Source organism: Vanessa tameamea, chromosome 14 (assembly GCF_037043105.1).
Source record: "Vanessa tameamea isolate UH-Manoa-2023 chromosome 14, ilVanTame1 primary haplotype, whole genome shotgun sequence".
Lineage (NCBI taxonomy): Eukaryota > Metazoa > Arthropoda > Insecta > Lepidoptera > Nymphalidae > Vanessa > Vanessa tameamea.
Window position 1 is genome coordinate 7,681,977 of NC_087322.1, and position 27,823 is coordinate 7,709,799.

General features: G+C 31.7%; 5 protein-coding genes across 6 annotated transcripts; 2 read left to right on the top strand and 3 right to left on the bottom strand.

Annotated features, from left to right (window-relative positions):
- Positions 1-8: 8 nt before the first annotated feature.
- LOC113398724 (uncharacterized) lies at positions 9-2,522 on the bottom strand. The gene is made up of 4 exons (XM_026637612.2): positions 2,362-2,522; positions 1,987-2,185; positions 1,164-1,284; positions 9-611 (listed from the first exon to the last, which is right to left on the bottom strand). Exons 1-4 carry the CDS (start codon positions 2,429-2,431, stop codon positions 9-11), a joined length of 993 nt encoding a protein of 330 aa, XP_026493397.2. The 5' UTR covers positions 2,432-2,522.
- Positions 2,523-2,830: 308 nt separating this feature from the next.
- Positions 2,831-6,542, bottom strand: LOC113398627 (DET1 homolog). The gene is made up of 5 exons (XM_026637476.2): positions 6,035-6,542; positions 5,566-5,691; positions 4,229-4,452; positions 3,235-4,137; positions 2,831-3,150 (listed from the first exon to the last, which is right to left on the bottom strand). The coding sequence occupies exons 1-5, from the start codon at positions 6,353-6,355 to the stop codon at positions 2,958-2,960; spliced, it is 1,767 nt and encodes a 588-aa protein (XP_026493261.1). The 5' UTR covers positions 6,356-6,542; the 3' UTR covers positions 2,831-2,957.
- Positions 6,543-7,008: 466 nt separating this feature from the next.
- On the top strand, positions 7,009-9,246 carry Cdk7 (Cyclin-dependent kinase 7). The gene is made up of 7 exons (XM_026637504.2): positions 7,009-7,269; positions 7,356-7,524; positions 7,729-7,863; positions 8,064-8,229; positions 8,328-8,505; positions 8,580-8,752; positions 8,831-9,246. Exons 1-7 carry the CDS (start codon positions 7,216-7,218, stop codon positions 8,970-8,972), a joined length of 1,017 nt encoding a protein of 338 aa, XP_026493289.1. The 5' UTR covers positions 7,009-7,215; the 3' UTR covers positions 8,973-9,246.
- Positions 9,247-9,614: 368 nt separating this feature from the next.
- On the bottom strand, positions 9,615-18,632 carry LOC113398723 (tubulin polyglutamylase TTLL13-like). 2 transcript variants are annotated; one of them, XM_064216917.1, is made up of 18 exons: positions 18,550-18,632; positions 18,325-18,466; positions 18,156-18,255; positions 17,541-17,709; positions 17,155-17,355; positions 16,989-17,081; positions 16,749-16,890; positions 15,250-15,365; positions 14,490-14,618; positions 13,784-13,937; positions 13,568-13,639; positions 13,220-13,386; positions 13,027-13,122; positions 12,559-12,685; positions 12,229-12,432; positions 11,985-12,140; positions 9,824-9,922; positions 9,615-9,744 (listed from the first exon to the last, which is right to left on the bottom strand). In XM_064216917.1, exons 2-18 carry the CDS (start codon positions 18,328-18,330, stop codon positions 9,736-9,738), a joined length of 2,040 nt encoding a protein of 679 aa, XP_064072987.1. In that variant the 5' UTR covers positions 18,331-18,466; positions 18,550-18,632; the 3' UTR covers positions 9,615-9,735. The 2 variants fall into 2 exon arrangements, with proteins under 2 accessions (XP_064072987.1, XP_064072988.1); XM_064216918.1 differs by having other exon boundaries at positions 18,555-18,617.
- Positions 18,633-19,246: 614 nt separating this feature from the next.
- On the top strand, positions 19,247-27,330 carry LOC113398722 (ubiquilin-1). Its single transcript, XM_064216863.1, has 11 exons — positions 19,247-19,467; positions 19,588-19,774; positions 19,972-20,069; positions 20,222-20,365; positions 20,814-20,952; positions 21,029-21,136; positions 21,400-21,659; positions 21,793-21,906; positions 24,731-24,922; positions 25,492-25,624; positions 26,165-27,330. The coding sequence occupies exons 1-11, from the start codon at positions 19,366-19,368 to the stop codon at positions 26,239-26,241; spliced, it is 1,554 nt and encodes a 517-aa protein (XP_064072933.1). The 5' UTR covers positions 19,247-19,365; the 3' UTR covers positions 26,242-27,330.
- Positions 27,331-27,823: the final 493 nt, after the last annotated feature.

Sequence of the window (27,823 nt, forward strand, 5' to 3'; positions counted from 1 at the left end):
TGTTTTATTCATTGACTGTCAGTTTCCGTAAAACTTGAGCACGCGCAATCGTCTGACGTCGTGAAGCTGTAACGCGGGTCGATTGCGTGCGTCGACGAACTGGAGCTCGGACTGCTCTTCCTTTTTATGGGTGTCCATACCTCGGTTTTGATATCGCATCTCTTCGAGTTCCGAGCCGTCTGCGTATCGCGCCCCTCGAGCGCCACGTGACCACTGGCCTTGTCCATATAAGTCGTCACCAGTTTGTCTGACGTTTCTTTTACGTCATTATTACATTTGCAAATATGTTTAGTTCTTTTACTTTTGCCTTTCCTTTTTGAACTTTTATGTATTTCTTTACTTTTAACGCTACACTGACTCGACGTACTTTTCACACTGTCAACGGACATGGATCTGGGACTTCCTTGACACATACATCTACTACTGAATTCTTTTTCAACTCTAAAGCTAACTTTACATGGACACTTACTTACTTCGTCATATGACATTTCATAGTTAGCAGAGGGTTTATTTGTTTGGACTGACGTACTGTTTTGCAAAGTCTTCTGTGGACGTAAACTGGGGTAAAAGTACATGATATCTGTCGTCGACGTTGCGTTATCGTTGTGGAACTGTAATGATATATAGATTTTTAGGTTTGAGATGAAGAAAATTTACGCGTTTTGTTTAGATGATATTCATTTATCAATGTTGTTGTGTAAAGGCAATTATTACTTTTCATTTCAAAACTAAAGCAAATTTTGTTTTGCAAGCAATTTGCCCATTTATAATTAATAGGCATATTGTAATGAATCGTGATCTATTACTGAATACTATTCAAACAAACTACTAAGTTAATCAATAGTCTTTATTCAAGTAGGCTCATAAAAGCACTAGAATCGTCATGTTACACTGTTAAATTTATTGTACATAATTTTTTGGCATGAGTTTTAAATTTTTTATTAGGCCATGTTATAAATAACTATGTAATCTTATAGAAACGAGTACCGTGCCCAAAGAAGATTAACCTTATATATATTAATATTGATGTAAACATATTGTGAAGCAACTGTAAGCCACCTTTGTTATAAACATCCTGAGTCTCTAGCTCCTAAATTATAAATACACCGGACAGGCTTTATTTTACAGATAAAAAACAAACACGTTACGAACGTTAAACAAACCTTTTGATAATATTCAGTTTGGCTTAGTGGAACGTTTGTATTATAATTGGGAGTAAACGGTTGTGTCGACATATAATTTCCACATAGATTTGGTGACTGATTGTTGAAACCTGTTGGAATCCTGGGAAAATTATCACAGGTGTTATTAAATATTAAACCAACCTATCCCTAAAACGACAATGTACTTATATATATTTTAAATACTTTCTTCATGTTTTATCCTTCATAAAAACTCTTAATTATCTTATAACGTTATGTTACAGCAACAATTCGGCCAGATTTTTTAAAACATTGCAAGAATTACATTAAAAAGTCTATAATATTCTAAAATCATATAAATTGTTAAAATTATTTCCGTCACAATAAGGGTTATGTCGCATTGAAATGACATTACTGATAACGATGATGTCCCGATTATAGATTTGGACCAAAGGTAATTTTCAAGAGGGATTAGCTAACTGCACAAAAATATTTGACGTATTGTACCCGAGTTCACTTTATTTTTTCCCTTTCATAATCCGATGGAAAGGCAAATCCCTACGACTGGAAATAGTACAGGACCAAAAGCTTAATGTACATTCCGAGGAACGAAAGTGTAAACACTACCAACTCCTAAGTCCCGGGAAGCGATTGAAAAATCATCGACAGAAAAACCTAACATTTTATTGGCTTGATCCGAAATTGAACCCAGGATCTTGAGATATGTAGTCTTATAAGTTAGCCACTAGACGAGAACTTAACGAGACGAATTAAAAAAATATGTCACTAAAGTCATACATAGGTAAATACCAAATAGCAAAGTTAGGAAACAAATTTCACTTACGGGAAAGAAACGCTTTTTACAAACCAATATTCAGCGTTTAAATTTTTGTGAAAGTTATCAACATTTGGAATATTTATATTATATTGATGTGGTGACCAACGATCGTATCTAGTCGTAGGTATAAAGTACATCTGCGTGCTGCCATCTGGAATATATATGGAGGTAACTTCACCCTCACCTATCGCTCGAGATGGAGGTACTAAAAGAAATGAAATAACATTAACTTTAAATAAAATATTAGGTACTATAATATATTTATACGAAACATTGAAGCTCAGAGTTGTTTTGTCGTTTAGTGCAACTAAAATGTTTACATTTGTGTAATTGTTGTTGAATATGCCAACTATTTCAGTAAAAACGCAACCTAATACTTACTGGTTTGATAGTAAACATTGTTAGGAAAGCTTTCAAACGCAACTTGTCCGAAGGGCTGATTCCACTGCATTTTATTGTTTTAATTTTATAAGTTAGCATTCTTAGATGTCTGAATCATGATGTTAAATTTATTTATATTTTTTTTATACAAATTAAGTGTGTTGATTCCATGATTTGTTTCTGTAACTCATGACAGATGACAATAACTGTATCTATTTATTTTTCATTTCATTACGAACCTTAGTTATGTAAACTCTTTAAACGCTGCTAGTAACAAGATTATACAACATTACGTTGTGTAATTTAAATCACATTTTACACTGGTATGAATGGTATATTATTTTGGTAAAGTATTTAATTGTTTTGTTATCATAACGTAAAAAAAATATAATAATCAAGTATTTTATAATGTTATAATTATTCCTACCAGATAATGCAGTCATATGCATCCATTTAAAAGTAGTATAAATAAATGATAAATCTTGTATTTATAAAATTGTATAATTTAATATTTATACATATAAAAATTAACACATTCGATTATACATCACTAGTTTTTTTAGTAATACAACATAGGCTTGTAAATATCACGGTAGTCAGCTAAAGACCGCATTTCTGATGTGAAAATTGACAATATATTCAGAATTGGTTCGCTGAACGCTTATGGCGAATGGGTCAGTGGGGTGAAAAGTAAACGCCACAAGCCGCCGCGCACTCGCCGGTACCGACTGACCCAAAACTCCAGCGTAAATCTTGAACTTCAAAAGTCCAGAATCTCGAGCATAAAAACTGAAATAAAAACCACAATTGAGAAACGAATATTTTATACTTACATAATATAATTTGCTGACCACAATGACATTAAACACGTACCGTATCGGATACTCTCCATAAGCCTTGGGTCTCTCCATAACTGAAACCCATTTGTCGTCGTAACTAAAAAGACCCAAGTCTAAATATGGTGATCCGCTATAGGACTGAGCACTTATAGGCAACTGTGCCAATATTCGTTTCGTCGCTTCGGTGCGGCCGCCGTAGATCGCCCGCACTATTGTCTGTTTGAATCTTTGTTGCGTCAACCGAGCGTATAAGTTATTGGAGGGAGAACAAGTGAACTGCGAGTCTGCGCATAGTCTAGCATTTCTAAAGCAGTCGCAATAATTTTCAAATAATTGCAGCAACCCCTCTGACGTATTTTCATACACCTCTAAAATTTTACTCTCACTTATATTATATATAACGAAGAAAGACGATTGACTATTCGGTTCGGCGACCCTCAGCGTCACTACTTCTTCGCTTGCATATTTAATAAACAGGTGATCTTCATCTAATAGTTGCATTTTCCACATTCTTAAACTTTTAAACATGTCAAAGTATTTATAAAACTTTCTCAATTCCAAGGGATCTTTTGTTTCATCACTTATGGACTTTGCTCTTTTAAAAAGAAATACGAGGAGTCTATGCTTCAAACTATTTATAGTCTCTTCATAAAACGGCCTTTCATTAGTCATTGGTGCAAATACTGAACTAACAGTATATGGATCGTCATCGTAGCAAAAACGTCCTATTTTTCTGATTTCAACAAGCATCCCATCAACTATGTGGAATAGATGTATTGTCTGGTGTTGAACAGACAATACGGCTAAAACTTCCTTATATAAATAAATGCCTTGATTATGTGAAAGATAGATTTTGTCAGTTCTAAAATGTTTTGTATCACACAGTTTGCCGTGATGTAAGTCAACTAAGTGAAGTGAATAATCTTCAAGTGCAGATCTGTGGAATATACATGGACAAAAAATTAAAAAAGAAAAAACAAAATGATTTACATAAACAAGCATCCTTATTGATAATAATCCTTTTATACCTAATAGTAGGAGTAACCGCTTCATTATTGCTGTGTATATTATAAAAGTGTGGCCGTAGATCATCAGGAATGTGCGCTGCGGAGCCAACAATGACATATCTACCATCTTCAGTAAATAGACTACATTCCCTGTTTAGCTGTTGTTCCATAAAAGGAAGTTGACCAGAATTTCGTTCTGCTCTAGAAACTAGTCTTTGCTGGCAAACATTAACTGTGAATTTTGGCTGAAAGATAATGTAATAACATAATATACATTTGATCCTTCACAAATTTTTTATTCATCAATTTTCTACTTATAGTTGACTTTATTCATTTATGAATTATTATTTCAGGAATAGTCAGACAGACGAGGAATAGATATAGATTTAAATTAAACTAAATTACACTACACTATGTCAGTTTGAATTCCGAGGGTTGAGTACGATTTGATCGCAATCCAGAAGTAATGATAATTGTCTTTTTTAGTGGTCACAAAAAAATTAAGAGATGAAAGAATCAGAAAACCTCAAACTCGATACCTCTTGCAGCTATAGTATCCATAGGAAAGATAACAGATTAACTTGACAAGAACTCTGCTCGTAATTGTTTTGCCTATCTTTAATGCTATAATGTCTTTAGAAGTCATGGTACGCAGGACTATCTGAGGATCAAAACCGACATAGAGGACAATTTTTTGCCGCATATATGGGGAATATTTTCTAAACATTTTTGTATCTGGATTAAAACCCAGTTATGCGGGATTGTTATTAGGGCCATTATCTGTTAAAAAACTGTCTAGGAGGCCCTCATCAGCTAAATGGCCCCTAGAAAACTAATTATGAAATAGTTAAATCTAAATAATTATCTTATTTGAATGCGGTGACAACATCTTCACCATCATAGATAGAGTGCATCCAAAAGATTCTTACTATGCAGGCCAAATTAAGAGATTACGAGTTGTACTGCTATTTCACTTACTGGTGAAATGCACCAACACAAGCACAAGCTCAGTATTGGTTTTTATTCACAAACTTTTTTTTAATTCATCATTACATTTATCCAGGTCTGACTTCCAAATTAAGCAGAACACAGGAGTAAGATTTTAGCAAAAACAGTAGCAAGGTTGCAGTAACAGCAATTAGGGACACTAAAGATATATGTGTTTTAAAAACAAATTTATATACAACAGAAGTGTTAAGTGTGTATAAATGGTATTAAGATCCTCACAAAAAACATAATATTATAAGCTAATTAAGGAACAAAAAGAATCATTTGTTTCAGAATATAAAGTATTTAAATTAGAATAAATGTTAATATATATATATAACTTAGAAAAAAAAAATTGTTTTTATGTATACCTTAAAAAATCTATAGAATATATGAGTTCTTATTCTATGATGTGCATCGGCATCAGCGTTTAACAAATCTGATGGATATCCCGCCACAAGATCTCCAGCAGCTGATGCTCCCCTATATTCATAAATCTATAATGGAAATTGAGAATGATGTTTATCAGTTTAAATGGTTCCATAATTACTTCAGTAATAATCATGTTTAAACTAAATAGGATTTATCAGTCACATTCATCGTTCCTTAACATTATTTTATGTCACCAATGTTTTAGAACTGCAAGATACTGAATTGGGCTTTGAATGCCTGCCTGGCAAAAAAAATGAAAATAAAGCACCATACTAGAGCTAAATAAATTCATAAGCTTAAATTGGAGAAGTACCTTAACAGAAACATTAGATTGAACATCAAAAATTGCTGGAACTTCTAAAGTTACTTACATTACTTTTATTACTCAAAAATTTATGACATATTTACCTCTAGTGATGTTTGATCAGCAGAAAATGCTATAAAATGTTTTCCATCAGGGCTAAACTTTCTCAAAAAACATGGTGGTTTTTCTACGTTTACTATAGTCAAATTGGGAAAAACATTTTGATAAAATTCTCGAACTACATGAAAATGAGATCCAGGTTTGCGAGAACCATAAATTTCTCGATCCATAAGTCTAATAACAATATTTTGCGGTTTAATTTTTCTAGGCACGATCTTTTCAGTACAAAAAAAATCTTCATCGTCAAGAGTGCCTGGGGGTATATCTTCGTAAAAAACATTTTCAACATTACTGCTTGCGTTCATTTTAAAGTACTCTACAGCTTGTTCTATGTTTAAGACATTATATCCCCATTATTAAAATCTAGTCTTATCAAAAGATAACAAGTTACAAGTAAAGTAACTTCATAAAGAGGTAATTTTAATACATTTTTCGGTATATATATTATAATATTTTATTAAATTATGAAAACAAAAATAAGTATCTCTTTAACACTATAATTTAATATCTTCGACTTTGACATATGACAATACTGACTTTGACAACAAGACACTTAAAATTTATAATGAATTATAGAAATCAGAATCTGTGCAACAGATTAACGACAATAAATTAGATAATATACAAAATAACTACTTTAACTTTTGCATCGTCGTTCATCATGTTAAACTAACTTAAACATTTGAATATTTCAACCAACAGAAACACTTAGATCAAGAAAATATATTATATTTTCTTTTTGTTCATATTGTAAATGTATTAAGGACATAAATGAGTCTTAATTATGTTATCAATAAACATACAAATAAATAAAAAAAATCAATGACTTCTCTATATAATTAAATTATTTTAAACACTTAAGTTAAAAGTTAATTTATTTAGTCTTCACTTCATACCATAGAGCTAATACTATTAGGACAAGATCCTGTCTTAACTCTCAAACTATTTAACAGTCAACAGTGACCGATAACCAATTACGTTAAACGTCAAATTTGAATTTCATGTGGCTCGATAGGGATAACTAGCATAGTGGCAATTTTAATAAAGTGAATTACTAAAATAATTTATACAATATGCGAGCTATTTCTTATAATTAATATTAATATGACATGGCATTACTAAAATACAATTAAATATATAAACGATAATTAATTACAAGGAAGCAATGGAAGAACAAACATCACGTTATGAGAAGATAGATTTTTTGGGAGAGGGTCAGGTATTTAATGACATATTTATTTGTTTTTAAATATAAAAATTATTAAGCCCTTCAATATGATTCGGTACAATAATCATTTATTTTAGTTTGCTACTGTATACAAAGCAAGAGATGTAAAAACTGACAAAATAGTTGCTGTAAAGAAAATTAAAATTGGCTCAAGACTAGAGGCACAAGATGGTATTAACAGAACTGCTCTCAGAGAAATCAAATTATTACAAGAGTTACAACATATAAACCTCATTGGACTTCTAGGTGAAACAAATAAAATTGTTTTGTTCAATTACTAATTTATGGTTTGGATGAAATTTGTAAACAACAATTTTTATAAAATGTATATTTCGTGTACTGTTACTACTGTTACTTCTTCATAAAAATATATTATACATATATTGTAATAAAACTATCATGACTTGTTAATTATTACATATTACTTAAACAAATGGTGTTTATTTGTAGATGTATTTGGACAAAAATCAAATGTTTCCTTGGTGTTTGACTTCATGGATACTGATTTAGAAATAATTGTTAAAGATAACAATATTGTACTCACTCCAGCCAATGTAAAAGCCTATATGATTATGACTTTAAAAGGTAAGTAAAAAAACATTGAATATTTTATTGTTGTCGGTATATTTATGAGGTTCATAAATTATAAAAAAAAGAAAGAAAACAAAGAAAATTTTTAAAATACTGCTTAAAAAATTGGTTATTGTTTGCAAACTATATACTAATAAATAGGTCTAGCTTCAGTCTTTGGAGATTAATATAATTCATTTTTATTAATCCTGTAGGTTTGGAATACTTGCATCAAAATTGGATTTTACACAGAGATTTGAAACCTAATAACCTTCTTATTAACAGAGAAGGGATTTTAAAAATTGGTGATTTTGGTCTGGCAAAAGCATTTGGATCACCCACCAGAATAAATACACATCAGGTGGTTACAAGATGGTATAGGTAAAAGTATATTAATAATAGTAATATGAATGATTAAGTATTGGTTAATAATTTTTTTTAGTACTCTTTATATATCAGTATAATTTTTTTCTGTGTAGATCACCAGAGCTTTTATTTGGAGCAAGGCAATATGGTACAGGAGTGGATATGTGGGCAGTAGGCTGTATACTAGCTGAACTATTGCTTAGAGTGCCATTCTTACCTGGAGAGTCAGACCTTGACCAACTGTCTCGTATTTTTCAAGTATTTGGTACACCCACAGAGGAGACATGGCCTGTTAGTACTAATATAATGTGATTTATGTGGTATTTTTATTATACAGTTAAACATTACATTTTATTATTTCTTAGGGCATGAAGACTTTGACTGATTACGTTCAGTACAAACAGTTTCCTGCACAGCAATTACGACACATATTTAGTGCTGCATCAGATGACCTTTTGCAATTGTTGGAAAGCTTACTTGCACTGTATCCACCACGCCGTTGTGACTGTACACAGGCTTTACAAATGTCATACTTCAGGTACATTCTAGATATTAATAAGCCTGCTTCACTAATTTTTATTTTTGAAACAATATTAATGACATTTATTTATTTCAGTAATAAGCCAGCACCATCATTTGGGCCAAAATTACCAATGCCTACAAACATAACAAAGATAGAAACAGAAAAGCCATCACTTAAAAGAAAATTACTTGATAATATTGATGGAGGTTTACTTGCAAAAAAACTTCAATTTTAATATTTATCATAACTAAGTTTGTAATTAATGTAGGTATACCAAAATCGTTAATTTCACACTAATAATATTGGCATAATGACACTGCCAAGAATGCATAAGACAAAAGTGCAATTATAACAGAGTTATTGTTAATGAATTTTATAAATGGGACTGTGTTTTTGTGCATATATTTTAATGGGTGAGTACATAAAGCCGGACTTTGAACATCCAGCTGACTTTCATATGTTAAGATTTATTGTAGGACAAATGATATGGAATTATATATTTGATTAATAAAAAAAGTCTTTTAATTTTGGTTTAAAGACTCTATTTATAAAAATAATATATTCTTACAGATTTATTTATCTCTTACACAAGGATTTAAAATTGACAAAGTTCATAATTTTTAAACATAATAATCTTGATACAAATTTTAAATATTATAATAGGATACAAATCCTTATAAGTACTTTACTCATTTAAATCTTGCCACATATTTGCTTCAGTAACTGTCTGGAAATGAGGGTTTTAAAGATTATTTCCTGTGGTGGTATATACAAGTTTGAAAATATGAAATTATATTTTAGGTTACTTGTTTGTCTACTTCACTCATGTTTTTTTTTTTGTATTAATTTATATAAATATTGTAATACTAACCATGCAGATCGTCTATCTCATATAAATCTTCCTAGAAAGTTCTTTATTTTTACACGAAAATTTTCTTTATTCTTTACATTTCTCTATGGCCTTTTTTATTATATAATATTAAATTTTCAGTATGACATCATAATTTCTATAGAAAAAAAAAGATATACATGCAACTTACGGTTGTTTATTCTTTGAAACAAATATATTAAAAATTGCGATAATACCTTTGTTGAATTAGACACAACTGAGAGACGCCCATAAACTCCATACTTTCGTTCGTCTTCAGGCCTCAAAGTTCCCATTTTCTTCATTACCAAGTAAATCTAGAAGTAATAAAAAGTTATTGATAGAACAGTCAATGAAGATATTGATTATGTGTAAATGTGGTTTTACTCCATGTTGTAACATATACAATCACGATCGATTCAAGCTATCTAACAGCTCGTATGCCAATTCGCTATTCTAAACTGTAATTGCAAGCAAGCAATATGATCTTCCTCTCCTGCTGGTGATTTTGAAATATCGCACATTTTGGGTCTACTGCGAATTGCATTTTAGTATCCCGATTAGGAGCCGATTAATCAATACTTGAAGAAGTAAAGAGACTAAGAATGTTATTCCCACAACTAGACCGTCCATTAACTGAAACCAATGATTGTAGTATTTGGCAGCATAAAGCAAAAGTATACAAATTACATTGGATTCTTCAAAGTTCTTGCAAAATTATCTGTTTGCTAGTAAAAACTAGAAAACTACTACTAGAAAAACGCTGTTAATAAGTTAGATAGTTAGTTGTGTAAGGTCGATTCGTTGCTCTGTCCTGTATCTCTTGTTCCATGAAATAAAATTGCCCGTTTTCAAGATGGATAACAAGGACCATTGGATTCCTATAATACGCAAAACAGTTATATTGCGGTTGATATAAGTACCTCTAAATTTTAAAGTAATTGCTGTTCCATTGTCTTATTTACTTCTCCTTCTGCGATATATTAGGGAACCTTCATCGCTAGTTAATTTGTATTATTAAAACTATCCATGATTAATGCTCCACATGGTCCATGTATCTTGTTCTTGATTATAAATTCAAAGAGCTCTTTATAAATTGTGGATCGTGGTGTATTGGCAGATATTTGGATAAACGCAACACTAGTCCTTAGGTATACTTTTGATCCACCGAGAACAATCGGAAATCTATCTGTGATTTTTGCGACGACTTGATCTCTTCTACGTAGCAAAGGCCTACGTCAAAGTCTGGCACAATGTCATTCTTTACAAGCTGTAGCAAATAGGTCTGCCACACGTTTCGTTTTTATCTAATTAAAATACTATAATCAGCCTGTAAATTTCCCACTGCTGGGCTAAGGCCTCCTCTCCCGTTGAGGAGAAGGTATGGAGCATATTCCACCACGCTGCTCCATTGTGGGTTGGTGGAATACACATGTGGCAGAATTTCGTTGAAATTAGACACATGCAGGTTTCCTCACGATGTTTTCCTTCACCGCCGAGCACGAGATGAATTATAAACAAATTAAGCACATGTAAATTCAGTGGTGCCTGCCTGGGTTTGAACCCGAAATCATCGGTTAAGATGCACGCGTTCTAAGCACTGGGCCATCTCGGCTCAATTAAAAATTCAAATACTATCGAATATAAATCGCTATATCGTCCTCTTGATTGAGCCATTTTTAAGTTTCACAAGGATTCGTTATGGTCACGGTGTTGTAAGTGACGTTATGAAAAGCCTGTATGATTCACATACTTATTTATAGTCCAAGCTTCACGCATTCCAGCCCACTGATTTTGCAAAAACTACACGACATCTAAAACCAATGTTTACGAAATGCCTCGGGTTGTCTATTGTACGTGTGCAATACAATTTTTCCTTTAGGGACTTACTTGATAACTATGATTATCATAACCAACGGTCAATTAATATGGACGAGACGAGCTAAAACAATTTCGTCTATCTTACTCCCAAACTAGAAGCCAGTAACGCTTCAGTTTACTGTCTGAAGCGATAGTAAACACACATCTGGTAAAACAATTCTACTAACTTACAACGGTAATGGATCGGATCGGATCTAACTTCGTCTATTCCTCAGAAAAATAAAAAAATAATAACTGAATTTAATATATTATCTTTAATCAGATTTTAACTTGCAACGTTTGATTAGATTATCTCGTCTCCAACTCGGATTTCTGAGCATCCATTAAAGTGACAGCAACAACTTTTTAACTTTGATTTATTTATAATTTATTATATTAATAATATATCATAAAGATCAGTGAGGTCCATACCTTCTTTCTAGAATGTACGATTCGTACGTACGAAGAAACATATATTTAAATAATTCTTAGTTAATTCGAATAAGTTTTTAGCCGTACCTGTTCCAACATGCCGTAGCTTCGGACGAGGAAGTCTCGCTGTGCTAGCAGATTCACGCGTTCCCGTTCCTCTTTTTCCACGATAGGATCGGGTTCGTATGAACATAGCACGTATGGAGGTTTCAATTGTTTTTCTTTTTCATCTATTGTAGTTATCTGCGTATAAATACAAAAAAAAAACGAATATTTTCTTATCTATATTTTTATATTTTTTTAAATATATTTTAGTTTAGTTATTTGTTACCGATTGTTGCGCTAGAGATGGCTTCGCTACAAGCTTTCCCTTCTCGTCTTTATTACGTTTGGTATCTTTCGGTCGCGGTTTCATCTTGTCTCCGGTGCCGTTAGCGGTAGATCCGGCCCCCTCTCCCTCCTTCTCTTTCTTCTCGATCTCCTTTGGCTTCGGCTGCGACGGCTTCTTCAAAGCCTCCGCTTTCGCTTTCGTTTGCTGCAATCACTTAACATTTTACTACAATATATATCCAAACACATGCCTAATAATGTAATCGAATGTTTCCTTTTTATGAATCCACATGAATGTGTTATAGGCGTTGGCACGGGGTGGTCATCGTACCTGGAAGTCGTCCCGCTGCAGCCGCACGCAGTCGCCGCGCGCGCGCGAGGCGGCCGTGCCCGCGTACAGCGAGCCCGCCGGCTGCTGGAACAGCGCCGCGTACTGCGACCCCGACGGGTACACCCGTCTGCGGATGTCTCGTCAAATGTACCGTCGAATATTATTAAACTGTGCTTCCCGTGTTGATGAATAAACCAGAGATCACAGTGCATTATTATCGTGACTGCACCGACATATATTTTGAACTTAAATAAATAATTTATTGTATTCAATAGACGTACTCTAGGAATGAGTCTAGAATTTTGTATATTTTTACATTCATGTATCCAGAAATTTAGAAAGGATATTTTAACTTTAAATGGAAAGACTAACATTTTATTTATTTTTAGGGTATGTAAATGAGACGGGTCGCTAATTTAATGTATTACTTAATGTATGTAGGTACGGAATGGCCATTTACGTAGTTACCTAAAATTACCCAAATGGGTCTCTTCCCACTGAATTTGCGTTTGCCAGGGACTTCTTTCCGACTCTTTCTCTTCTGTTGGAGTATACTCTGCATATCTACAAAAAGTATTACCTTTGAACATCTTAATGACTTTCTTAGTAACATTCTTTATTTTAATATCGTTTCTTCGCATTGCAATGAATGTTCACTAACTTGTTAGTCTGAAGCAATCTGTCCCTTATTCTTTTACGATCTTCCTCTAGAACTCGCTTCTTGTCGCACTGCCAGATGTTTAACATAGTTAACGTGTCAGTAAGCAAACTTTCCTTTACTTCCCGATCGAGTTGGGTATCTGTGTGGAAACTTGGTGAGTGGTTCACCTGAGGACCGAGAATCATTGGTAGAATTAGTGCAACAATACCCATTCTTAAGTTTGGTCATAAATCTGTCATGTATTATAAAAAATCTATTAAAATTTAGCATCAGCATGGTTAAGATAAAAAAATCTCAATTACTGATCTTTGTGTGCAATCAGCAATAAACAGTTTTTGATTAACGTACTTCTAAAATAAAAGGATGTAACTTGTGATCCAGAAGTATATCAAAGCCGAGTATTTCGAAACACGCATGAACCTGTGAATTAAATTTAATCAATAAAACAAAATTAATAACATACTATTTTAATTTTGTTATAAGAAATATTCACACGAAATAAAAAAAAAGCCATGGATAACTCTTTGATTCATATTTTTAAAATAATAAAACTGAAGAAATAACCATATCGTGCGAAGGGAAACAGGCGTGGTAGCTGTGTTTGAGTATGGGCCAGGCGGATATTATGGTCTTCACGATCACTTGGTCTATGGAATGCCACAGCCGGTCGAGGTCCACTCCTTGCGACAACAGGACCTTGTTCAACGTCGATATTTTGCTGATATTCGAAAACACAGTTCATGTAGATATCTTACAACGAGCAATAGGATTTCAATAAAATACCTAGCAGGGGGATCTTCCAGACTACCGAACTAGTTGGTTTATAATTGATTAAAAACATTTTAATTTTATCTTTAAAATTAAAAGGAATTTAACATTTCATCAAAGCAAAATACAATTTAAATTCCTTCTAAGAGTCCATTGTCTAATATACAATATTTACTAAACATAATTAAGAATTAGGCTAACACCAAGTTTTTAAAAAATACAATCATCAGTTTCGATCATCGTTCAGATTTTAACGATAAAAAATTTAAAAAAAAATTTAATATGAAAATGTAAAAAGAAGGTTAAAAAAAGAGAAATAAATAAATACATAGTTTTCGCATGACGCTCAAGGAAAAGCTGCCTTAGTTATTATATAATTATTATGCGTCGTAAATGTAAAGATAAATAACTATGGGAAAAAGTGACCAATTTCCAAAAAATGGGACATTCGTTCCTCTGTGACCTAATAATAAAAAAGAAAGAGATGTAAATGTCAACAGACCGCTTGCTCCCCGCTTCAGAATCGTAGACGTATGTGCGGCTATGCTTGTTCAGCGCGTAGTTGGTGAGGTGCATAAAGACGTTTGTCGTGTTGTTCGCGTTCGGGTCCGCATACCGACTCGTGGCAAACCTATAATCAACCCAGTGGAGATTCACCTCTATAACTAACTTTATAGGTACCTAAATATTGACATGTGTACGTTGTATATTAAACATAGTCGAATACTAAACAGTTATTTAAAATAAAATGAAACAATACATTTATAGGTTTTCCAAAAATATTTTATAATTTGTTTTAAACTTAAATATTAACAGTCGGGTGTCTTCCAAAATAGGTAGGTACACGAATTCATAAATAAAGTATTTTAAAACGATTCAATCGCAAATAAACCCGTCTAAAGGACAACAAGCGCCCAGATACAAGCAGAGTTCTGGCGATTTCTCATCCTCAAGGAGGAGAATTTTAAGAGATATTCTGGGGCGCGTTGCCATTGGTCCAAGACTTGACGATATCGTTGGGACTATCCAACCCCAAGAAGAGCGGAACTCGGATTCTTTGCACCCCCCGCAACCCGAGTTAAGACGGGCCTGATCGTAAAGGTGGGAAAACATGGTATGGTAAAAGTTACCTTTATGAAAAATATATATCAATGATATTAATAACGCTTTCAAATAATTATATTTATTAAATTATATATTTTAAAACCTAAAAATCAACGTAATAAATACGGTTAAATGCTTCACACGATAGTATTGTTTACCTGACAAGGCCTTCGTTATATACAAAAATCCTAAGAGGATCGCATGACGTAATAAGGGTATACACTCTTATATCAAATTTATATCCATCCACGAGATAGGGTTTCGATAAATAAACCTACGACAAGAGAAAATGATTTTTTAATATTTTCTGTTCAATTACATGGATTAGCAATTAAGATAGGCGGCATAATTGTTTAGGATGAAAAAAAAAAGGAAATTACACGACAAACTAATATAAATATCAGGGTAGAAGTAGGAAATGTATGTATGATGATGTATGTATAATTTTTTTGATTAATTACTTTTAATTTACGCTTGCTCAAATATGCTTAAAAAACAAAATTGGTCACATTTCAGTTGGACATCGAGCGCATTAACACGAAATATTTATATATAATTTTTATATGCATAATATTTTAGAGCTTATAAATGTAAAAAATAAATAAATTGTTTGCATCATTATATTTTAAGAAAAATAGGCATCGAAGAGACGTTGCCCAAGTTTTGCATAGATAAATACCTACATGTATAGATAAATATACAGAGGGTAAATAAAAAGATTTTTATGATCTATATAATTATGTATATCAACAAAAATATTTTTCTAAATATTCCTCTTTCATTCAGTCGATTTAGAATAACATAATTTTAACTTTCGTAATCTTTCCGCAAAAGAAGAAGAAGAAGAAAGAAGCGAAAATCACTTATCGGGGCTAAATCAGGAGGATACGGTGATTGTTTAAGAATATCACCAATTTGGCGTAGCGGATTGAGTTGAGTGCAATTACTGGTATCATGAAGAAACAACCTTCCAAATGAAATTTTAGGTAAAAGTAAAACTCGAAATTTGGTCCTTTGTTTTTCGTCGTTGAATACATGTTTTAGTTTTGAGACCGAATTGTTTCAACGATGACTATACGACTGTAAAAGTCCAAGCAAGGCTGGAAGATTTTGAGATAACCGTCCAAACGTCATATTTTGTTTTCGTTGGATAAAATTCGTGAAACATTTAAAACGAATTGAATGCTACTGAATGATATCTTTAGGATCCCAGCTATAACTACAAATGGTTAACATCTTTTTGCATGTTTTTAAAACATTTTTTCTGATTTTTTTCCCTTGTGCGATGATGAAATCATTTTGAGCAAAGAGTTATGCATACATAGAAATATGCATAACTCTTTGCTCAAAATATTATTTTAATATGTTTATAATGTTATAACCTAATAATATTTAAAAAAAATCTTCATCTTTTTTTTTTTTTTTTTACAATTACCAAAAAAATATGTAAATGTCGTAAGATGTGTTTTTAAGAACTATTTGTTAGTGGTATATCAGTATGAACTCGACTTAACGAAAGTTTTTATTTATTTATCATATATTCATATTAATATCAAGTGAATAATATAATCAATGTATTTATATATATATAAGAAAGAAGAGAACGATTCAGATACTGTTACTTCTCTACTGATTTAAACAAAAACTATTAAAATACCTGACAAATAAGTTTATCAGTAGGCTTGATGTCCTTCAAAGACTTTGTAAGATAAATGCCTCGACCCTGACTCCCACACTCCGGCTTTATTATGAACGTCTTATTCTTGCGAGATTTGCTGTAGGTCAAAACTTCCCCAAAACTACAAATGTCGTTAAATTTATGGTGTGAGATACGAGAATTTATGCCTTCATTCGAATATTGATCAAGAAGGCTATTGCTTTTTCTTTTAATACTCACTCGGCGGGCAAACACCAGGTTTTAGGGAAGAAATTATATTCCTTCGGATAGATCTTTTGCATTCTATTTAAGTTTCTCGCTAACAAATCTTTTCTGTAAAGAATAAATCAGATACAAGGCGAAAAAGTAATAACTTCACAACAATTTTTACATTTAAGGCATGTACCTGCATATTTCAAGCATTCCAGGAAAGTGGTTGATACGTTGAAATCTCTTCATCTCTTTAGCTCTTTCCACAGACACGCTCATATCGGTCCAGTAGAAATTCCAGGCTTCTTCTTCAGAAACTTCACGCATACCAAACGCACTAGCTACTTTTCGAATAGATTCGTAACGACAGTTGGTAAGACAAATTGATATTTGAGATCTATAATATTTAAAAAACATTTTTTTTTCTAAAAGTTTTGTGTGAATATATTAAAAAATAAAAAGTGCAACTAGTTAAAAAAATCTTTCAAAAATAATAAAATTGGTAAGTTATTTCCTACTCGTCCCATGATATTTCTATCATTAAATAACTTTATTACTTCAGTTTATATGAGGAGCAGTTACCTCTTTCTTTTCTTTTTCTTGCGTGTGGTCTCAATAGGTATTATAGGTGCTGAACAAGAGGTTGGCTGGGACGTATCATCTTCGTCATACAGCTTGCTGTCATAATTCGGCAAAAGTATTGATGTTATGTTATCTGCTACTTCTTCTTTATCAGGTTGTTCGGCCATTACTATAACAATATCATACGATTTGCGCTATTTGAAACTCGATCAACTTCGCGACCGTTTGCGTAGCAGCCAGTTAGTGATCAAGGCGACAAACAGCCTCTTAAATCTTAATACTGTTTTTATTGTTTCATAAACAATATATTAACGTATTAAAAGAAGTACCGATATTTTAAAATCGACCAACATTCAGAAATTGCAAGAATTACGTAGATACAAGGAGATAGTAGTTTTTCAACAACTATCGGTCGAATTGAAATACGTTATTTAATAAACCTAAGGATTGTATGAAATAGAAAAAAATATATATCAATGAATAGCAATGAAAGTAAAAATATAGTTTGTAATACAGTAATTGTTTAAAAATTATTTAATTTTATCATTATATTTTAACCAAAATTCCTAAATAAAAGCGCGGGATTCTAATTAAATCTAAATAAATATAGCTAACCTGCAACTTTATCGCTTTTTCGTATAGGCACATTGTACGTTTTCTTAGAGCTACTCAATGAACGTTGATCCTCCCCGTGTGAAAAAGTTTCAAAGCCTAGCTATAAAATAAACTCTCAAAAGATATTTATTTTTAATGGTTATACAACAGAAATCATTATTCAACTAACCTCCATTTACTATATAGTATATATTTAATATTATAAGCCTACGATTAAATTATAAAAATATTTGCGCAAGGCATTCTTCGCTGAAATGACAAAGTTCGAAGTTCCGAAATCAGTAACAAGTCCTAAACAGGATTGAGTTGTGCTACAAATAAAATGATTTAATAAAACAATTTTATATTTATATTACAGGATCAAACATAATTAAATAATACCAAAAGTAGGTACCAAACTTTGTATGGACGATTTCATTAAAATTTTGTTAGTAAAATTGCATTCTGGTACACTGTTTTTTGTTTTGTCAACTGTCGTTCAACGATTATAGAATCACTACGTTCTATGTCTTCTTAGGATTGTCGTCAGTCATGCTACCAAAGCTAATAATTTATCATTACATTTTTTGAACATTGTTTATTTCTATGTTAATCGACAATTTTTTTTAATGCCTAATTTTTATTATTATGTATACTTCTAAATAAATTTGTGTATACATGTAATTTGTTTAACAACTTTGGTAGAATTGTATTCAAAAGTTAAGTTAGTTAAGTTGTATTCTACCGTCCATACAAATTTTCTTAGTTCATTCCTCCTCACACGTTACTGCCGTACGGCAAATTACCGTAATTGTAAACCAACGATTATTGGCTTACGCGAAATTTTTTAGACAAGGCTTTTTTGTTGGAATTCGTTTAGTTAATCTTCAAATATCAATGGCATTGCTAAAATATTTTTTATTCATTAAAAATAATACATCAGTAATTGTGGTTTAAACTTGTTATAATATTATATCGATAGTAATAACATTTTGTTTAACAAAAAAATCATCTCATTTAATCTTTGTTTAAATATTACGTAAATTGTAGTGTTCAAAATTTAACGATATTAACAAATTACTTTATTTAAGCTGTCAACTGTAAATTATTTCGGAACGTCGGTTTTAGAACGCAATTTTATGTATTATCTGCTTTTAATCGCATAGTCGTCAAATTCTAGTGCTACTATTTGCTATTCCGCCAAAGTACAGAGTCATCTAGAATTGATAAAATGGCAGAAGGCCAGGACGAACCCAAAAAGATCACAATTACTGTAAAAACCCCAAAAGAAAAGCAGCAAGTAGAAATCGAAGAAGATGCTGATATTAAAAAAGTAAGTACTGAGACTCTATGCTACTTTTTCATGGCGTAATAACATAGATATTGCATACGCAATCAGTGATGACATTTCTTTAATTATTCGGCAAGAAACTAAATTAATTTATTGTTTTAGCTCAAAGAAGTACTGTCGCCTAAATTCAACGCTGAACCGGAGCAGCTATGTCTCATCTTCGCTGGAAAAATAATGAATGACTCCGACACACTTAAACAGCACAACATTAAGGATGGGTTGACAGTTCATCTTGTTATCAAGACTCCTCCTAGACCAGAGCCTGAAGGTGGAACTCGTCGTCCCCCAGGTAAAATCAAGAAAACATGAAATAAATTGTGTGTGATAAAATATTGTGAAAAATAATGGTGTCATAAAAGTGAAAATTTAGTGGAAAAAAGTTTATATACCTGTTTCAATATAATATAATAATTAAATAGTAATTATTGCTTCCGATCTATTAATTTTGAATTATCAAATAAGTGATACAAGTTAAATAACTTTTAGCTGATGTTGGTGCAACACCATTTGGACTTAACTCCCTCGGAGGGCTTGCTGGACTGGAAAGTTTGGGTCTTGGTCAAAGCACCTTTATGGATTTACAGGTAAATTAATAACTACTAAAGAAGTAATATATAATAAAGTAACTAATTTTTGACTAAAGTTACTTTACTGTTACAAAATCATTTTAACAGCTTTCATGAGTGTACAGAAATCATTTTATAGAACTATACTGTTGTTAAATTGTATGTTTTAGGCTCGCATGCAACAAGAACTGTTGTCCAATCCAGAAATGTTGCGGCAAGTCTTGGATAATCCTTTGGTGCAACAGATGATGAATGATCCGGAAAACATGCGTTCCCTCATCACATCTAATCCACAGATGCAGGATTTGATGGCTGTAAGTAACTTTTTATCATCCATAATATTTAGAGGAAATTTGCTTAGGAAAATAATTTAAAAGATAATGTTTTCAAATCTATTAAGTTTCTATATCTAAAAATTATTGATCTACATATAATTATTTGTTATCCATTGATTAAATATAATAAAAGTTTTGCTATAGTATTAATGTTACTGTTCATTATTATTAGTACTGAAGTTAGTTTTAAGTGTTGAAATTGCTTGTAAGCACTAAAAATTACATTAAATTGATTAAACAATAATTATGGTGACATTGTTTATTACTAGATAAGATTTTATAATATTAATAAAATCTTATTTATGTTAAAGGTAAACAGAAATAAATAAAGTTATTTAAAGATAATGATGTTTTACTATAACAAAATATCTAAATATATTTCAAAATGTCTATTAAAATAACTCATGTTTTTCTAATATCTTCATAGAGAAATCCAGAAATAAGCCACATGTTAAATAATCCAGAACTATTACGCCAAACAATGGAATTGGCACGTAACCCTGCAATGCTGCAAGAGCTGATGAGGTCTCACGATAGAGCACTGTCCAACCTGGAGAGTATACCTGGTAATTAAATTAAGATAATTCTTTAAACTATATCAAATATTTAAATATCTAAGTCATATTTTAAATATTTTTTTAGGGGGCTACAATGCATTACAGCGTATGTATCGTGACATCCAGGAACCTATGCTGAATGTAGCCAGCAGCATGGCAGGAAATCCATTCTCTGGGCTTGTCGATAATTCAGGTAAATTGACTTTCAAACAATGATTAAGTATTTAATAAGAACGACATTGCTAATTAAGCATTCATTTATAGTGTAAATTAACAATAATTATCAATAGTCTTTACAACATGACTCATGTTTAATTTGGTTTTTTCAATTTGTCACATACTGCAATTAATGACTCTTCCAAATAATTGAAAACTAAATATTATATGACCATATATTTTATCAGTTGAATGAACCCTTGCGACAATCAATAAGCAAAAATAAAATTTTATTTTTAGATGGAACAAATCCACAACAGGGTGCAGAAAATAGACAGCCATTACCAAATCCTTGGCAGCGTGGTGGTTCCAACACTGCACCCAGTACTGGTGGTGGAACTGGTCCAGGTCTCATCAACACTCCAGGCATGCAGTCTCTGTTGCAGCAGATGTCAGAAAATCCTCGCCTCGTACAGTCGATGCTTTCTGCTCCTTACACCAACAGCATGCTACAGGCACTATCTGCTGACCCTGAAATGGCTTCACAGCTTATTAACCAGGTAATTACTATGAATTATTTGCAAATAAAATCAAATTGAACTACATAAATCAATTAGTAGTAATGTAAAATTGTTTTGTATTACACACACTCATATACAGTTAATAATACACATTTATATAATAAAATTTCAGAACCCTATGTTTGCAAACAACCCCCAACTTCAGGAACAGATCCGCACTATGATGCCACAGATGCTTGCTCAGCTACAAAATCCTGAAATGCAACAAATGATGTCAAATCCACAAGTGAGTTTATTTTTAATTAGCTCTTAGGAAGTGTATAGTATAATTAGTATATACCAGTACTGTGGCTAGGACATGTAAATTTTAACTAAAGATTGCAGGATTAAAGGTAGGCGAATATCTTGTAAGTTTTCATGTGAATAATTTGTGTTTTGATTAATGGAATTGAGATTGTGAGGAAATCGGCATGAGTCAGGTGAAATATTGTCACATGTGTATCCACCAAATCATATTACAGCAGCTTGTTAAAATAAGCTCGTAAGCCTACTCCATAAGAGGTGTGCTCAACTCCGATGGTCTTAGCTCAGCAGTATTATATTTGAAGGCTATATATTATTTTATAAATTTTTATTTATCTAATTTTGTTCACCAAAATATACATAAAAAACAAAGATTTTTTTTTTAAATGAGAATTTTATTTATGTATTCTTAAACAGTATTTGACATTTTCAATTAAACATTATTTCATGTCAGTTGGCATTTATAATTATTCCTTTGATAAAAAGTTGTTGAAGTAGAAGAGAAACGATGGAGGTCAAAAAGTTCTCAGAATGGAATGGATAATATCAATAAAAGTCCTTGACCTGAATACACAATTAAGTAACTTTAATTAGCTCATAATTATAATCTTATGAATAAAATATTATGTGTTTGAAGTAATAATATTATGGACCCTAAATGATTGTATTGCCAGTTTCTGTTATTTTTCAGTTTAATGCTGTGATTGTTTCCCGCCTGCAATAACGAATCTATTGTCTATTAGCATTTGCTAAATTTTGAAACTGTAGCAATTTTATTAAGTCTCTCAATGACAGTGGTAACAGAGTGTGAACATATTCTATTTTTCATAATTTCCATATAAAATTATTTAAATGCATATATAATGATAAGTATCTGTTGTATCACTTATTCTAAATTATAGATACATTAATTTCATGATTTTAATTTTCTATCTTGATTTGTTGTCTATTAGGAATTTTTTCTTTGTTTACTGAACATAATATTTAGTCTAGTCCAACCATAAAAGAAAAAAAAAACCTATTAAAGAACATTTGACAGCGAATTGAAGCAATATCAGTCGAAAGCTTAACGAATTGATGTTATTCATTATGCCTATGCGATAACATGGCGTTTTTAACTTCGACGAAGTTGTCATCTGAGGTAAAATTAAAGTGGAGCTCATTGATCAACTGAATTGATTTATCAAGTTATCAAATTACACTTTTTTATACAATTATCTCTATTAAAAAATATACTTAATTCGAGTAGGCTCTTACAAGTACTTTGAATCATAATTTCACGTTTATCGCCAACATTGATTGAAGCGCGTATGTAATGAATCTCATCAATTTAATCATTACAAAACTTCAATTTCAATAACACCTTAGTATATCAAGTCGACACCAACAATTTATACTACGCTAACTCGAAAGTGTGCGCACACTCCGCTAATAATTGTAAGCGTAATATAAATCGATTGATTTAAAAAATTGCCTTTAGTTAGCGTTGTATAAATTTGTTACTTCGTTAATTTTGTATATTTCTTCACGATTTTATTAATACATATAAAATAACATATTTTAAGCAACTTGGCACAAAAAAACCATTTTCACTAAAATTCGAGTTAGCGTAGTATAAATTGTAGGTGTCGAAGTGATATCACTCATATTTTTGTGATCCAACCAAGGCAGATTGCTTAGCCCATCTTGTATTATAACACTCATTTCAGAAAATGTAGCATAAATTAATATAATGCATAAATATCATCGTTAGAAGCGTTCATAGGCGATACTTACAGGCGTCACTTAACGTCTTAATGTGCCCTATTCTGAAAAAGGAAAGAAAATCCTGTTGGATTAATAATATTTTAAATAGATAAATTAAGATCAAGCTTGAACTAAAAATAAAATAGGTTTTGTTCTTATCTGTGTAACATATTAGTTGGTTAAAAGGATTTTGATGATGATTGATGGAATGTTCCAAATTGAAAAGCTTCAAGTTAATATTTTGCTCAGAAATATTATTATGATCACACATCTATTATGATAGATTGTAGTGATTTGTTACAAAAGCTTCAAGTTAATGCTTCTGCTTGTATGCCCTATATGAGTGCATATAACCTGTTTGCCATTCCTAAATTTAAATCAAACTGCTGCTGTTTCAATGATCTTGACATACATTGTTACAGCCAAATTCAGAGATTGCTTTGCTTAACTTTTAAACTAAGAAAAAGATAAAGAAATATTTAGTTTCTAACTGTATATATTTTTACTGTTGTATTATTTTGTCACTTTATCATAACTATGGTCGAATTATTTTTGCTTAATAGTGCATGCTGTGGTCTCGATAATTAAAGGAGTATACAACTTGTACAACTTAAGTTGTTTAAGAGTGTTTTTTTTTCGGATTAACCGGATTGTATGCCAAATATTTACAGTTACTTAAACAAAAAATATTGTACAAAAGGTTAGTTTAGAATGAACGAATGCATACATTTTAACCGACTTAAAAAACAGGAAGCTCTCAATTCTATTGTAATTTTTTTACTACTGTTAATTTAGAACCAGGGACCACGCATTTATTAATTATATACATTTACCACCTACCTTAAATAAATAAAAAACCCATAATGTAATACAATAAATTTAAGATTTATGGTATTTTTTATGAACTCATAATGTAGTTGCCATATATAATTATTACACTATCAATGTCCTTAAAGGTTAGGGTAAAATTTTTTTTTTGTATAACCTGCATATCATACATATGTTAGACTACAAGTTTCGACTGCGAAATTTGACATTAAAACGTGTAAATTTATTTGCAGGCATTGAACGCGCTACTGCAGATACAACAGGGCATGGAGCAACTGCGGTCAGCCGCACCCAGCCTCGTCAACAACCTCGGCTTCGGGCCCGCCGCCGCCGCCGCGCAGCCGCCCGCCGCGCCCCCCGCGCCCGCCGCGCCCGCCGCCGCCCCTCCCGGCCGCCAGGCACAGAACTCCGAGCTCTTCACACAGGTAGCCGCAATGTTACCTCTGTCTCATTTTAAATCGCCTAATTAAAAATAAGACCAAAATGAAAAATATTAACTATAAAATTCATATCCCTGAATTGGTGACAAGAATGTTGCATATATTCTTCTATTGCTTGTGTGCTTATAGTCTATTCCAATCGTGGGAGGAATAAATATAAACAAACCTTAGATTTAGGTATTTCATTCGATTCCCTAAAAGCCCAACTTTATTGCACACTACTAACAGTTCTTGAGTAATATGTCTTTATTAATACCACACTATTCCACTTAACTATGTATATCCACTTTAATTTTAGTTCCAAAGTTTCGATAGTAGCTTCATCATATTCGAATATCCCTAATTAATATCATAGATTATTTATTTAAGCTCTTGTGACCAATGATAATGTGTCAATTCAATGACAAATGTTATGTATTTGGGTTTTGTGCTCCTATAGTTGAAAAAGACTATTTAATCATAAAAATATTCTTAATGTTAATACAATAGATAAATAAACTTAATGCTATACCTTTTCACCAACTTATTCATATGAGATGCAATTTTTCTTTCAGTTTATGCAAAGAATGGTATCAGCAATGGCCAACAATCAGACTAACACACAGCAACCGCCGGAACAACGCTATTCTCAGCAACTTGAACAGCTTGCCGCCATGGGTTTCCTTAACCGTGATGCTAATTTGCAAGGTACATACTTTATCAAATATAAATATAATGGATTATCTTACCAGTAATAGTTCCCTGCCAAGAAGGTACTTTGGAGTGAGTAGGATCATCTTACATATGATAAAGTTTTGAGGAAAACCAGTCACTTATCTACTTACTATCGCCAAACACATGATGCTATATAATTAAACGAAGTATAACATCTTAAAATAGTCGACGGTGTATAAAAGTGACAGTGTAAAGAGTAGTTCATATTTATATTAATGCTCATGTTTATGAGTATGTTATGAGATAAGATTACTTATTGTGAGGTCCGTTTGCTTAAACTCACTCCTCATTCTTAAACGATTACAATAAGATATTTATATTATTCTACGGTCACGATGCCGTGAGTTGATATGAATATTGAAAAACCAATTATTTCAAGAAACTAAACATGACCTTTAACATTTCTTTAGCAGTTTCAGTAATAACCTTCAAGTGGGAAGTTTGGGTGTCTGCTTCTACGATTCATTAATTGTGTTTGCTGTAATTTAATTAATATGAAAATTTGCATTTCAGCTCTTATTGCAACATTTGGGGATGTAAATGCAGCGGTGGAAAGGCTACTGGCACTTGGACAATTGTCTATGAGCTAACATTCGCGCGGGTGCCCCATCGTAACCTGTACTCACTTGTACCCCTGTACTGCAAACTTGGATTGATCACGGATTTTTAATTCAGTTATATAACTATCAACTTTTACACGTGGTATTAATTTTATACATTCTGTCTTAAATTTTTTTTGACTAGATAATTAAAAGCGATAATACAAATATGTCTATTGCGACATGTGGTGCAAGTGTGTTATAAATAAAACGATAGAAATCGTCACGGTATAGACTCATTTTCAGTTAAAAAGATATCTATCTAAATGTCTATTATTTTTAACAGATTGTTTCTTAAATTAAATAATTTAAATTCATTCCTTCTTATTTTAGGTGTATTAGTTTGTTTCAACTTTGAAATAAAACTAATCTTAAATTTTGGACTAAGATTATATTAAACTTGATTGACTTGTTTAGTATATTTAAACTAATATATTTTTATTAATTAAACATTTTTCTGTTTCCACAAGCTATAAAGATACATACATAGTTTTAGTTCTCGTAAAGTTAGATAAATGATGTAGGGTTATGTAAATAGTTTTGCTTTAAAAACGAGTGATAAAGGCAGTCCTGGCAAAGCATATAAAATTAATTTGTGCTATTATTATATACAGTATCTTTAAATTGAAATTTGTTAATATTTTTAATTGCTAATTCTTAAAATGTATAATTTGTATAAAATGCAAAAGGGGTTAAATAAAAAAAGAATTAAGTTTTTTGAAGAATAAAAGTATAATTTATTTGCACTGAATAACTTTAAAAATTATTAAACAGGATTGGCATAAATAAATCGCTTTTGTGTGTCTCTTTGTTATATGGGTTAGGAGCATATTAAACTTCTCTGAGTGGGTATTAATTAAATCCATAATGGCGTTGATGATTGTACAGTTATTTTTGTATTTTTTGTGAGGTGGTAAAGTACTGGAATTAAGCTTTTGCTTTTTTCTATTTGATGTGTAGCAAATTGTAATTTGTAAAACATACATGCTCACTTTTGTTGGGATTTCGTTAAATTTCCAAGAATTATATAGAATTATATTAATACAAAAATATGTATCAATAAAGTTTGAAAACGCTGAAGAGCCTTTTTCTACCCATGATTATATGTCCTTGTTTGTTTATATCAAAGATAAAATAATACAAAATCAGCAAATACTGTAAATTGTGCAATACGTAAAAAAGTTTAAAACAGTCAAGTTGTCAACACAGTATCAAACTAACATCCGAGTGCACAAATAGAATTTGGTTTATTATTTAATATTAACATGGCAGTAGTATATGTGAGTGCCAATTAGTAACACTCTCTAATCCACATTACATTGTCGTTTCCTAAACAAGGGGTGGTCGTCAGGAATTGCTATAAAAACAAAATCTCATCAAATTTAGTTTGATGTAAAAGCGCAACAGAAAGACAAAGAGTTACTTTAGCATTCATAATATTATTATAAATGCGCAGAGCTGCTATATCATACAATATCGATCCATCTTAAATGTCCACTGTCTACTTTCTAAAACCAATTGCCTTCCATAATTCGATACAAAAATAAAAAAATCAATTTTAAACTATGAGAAT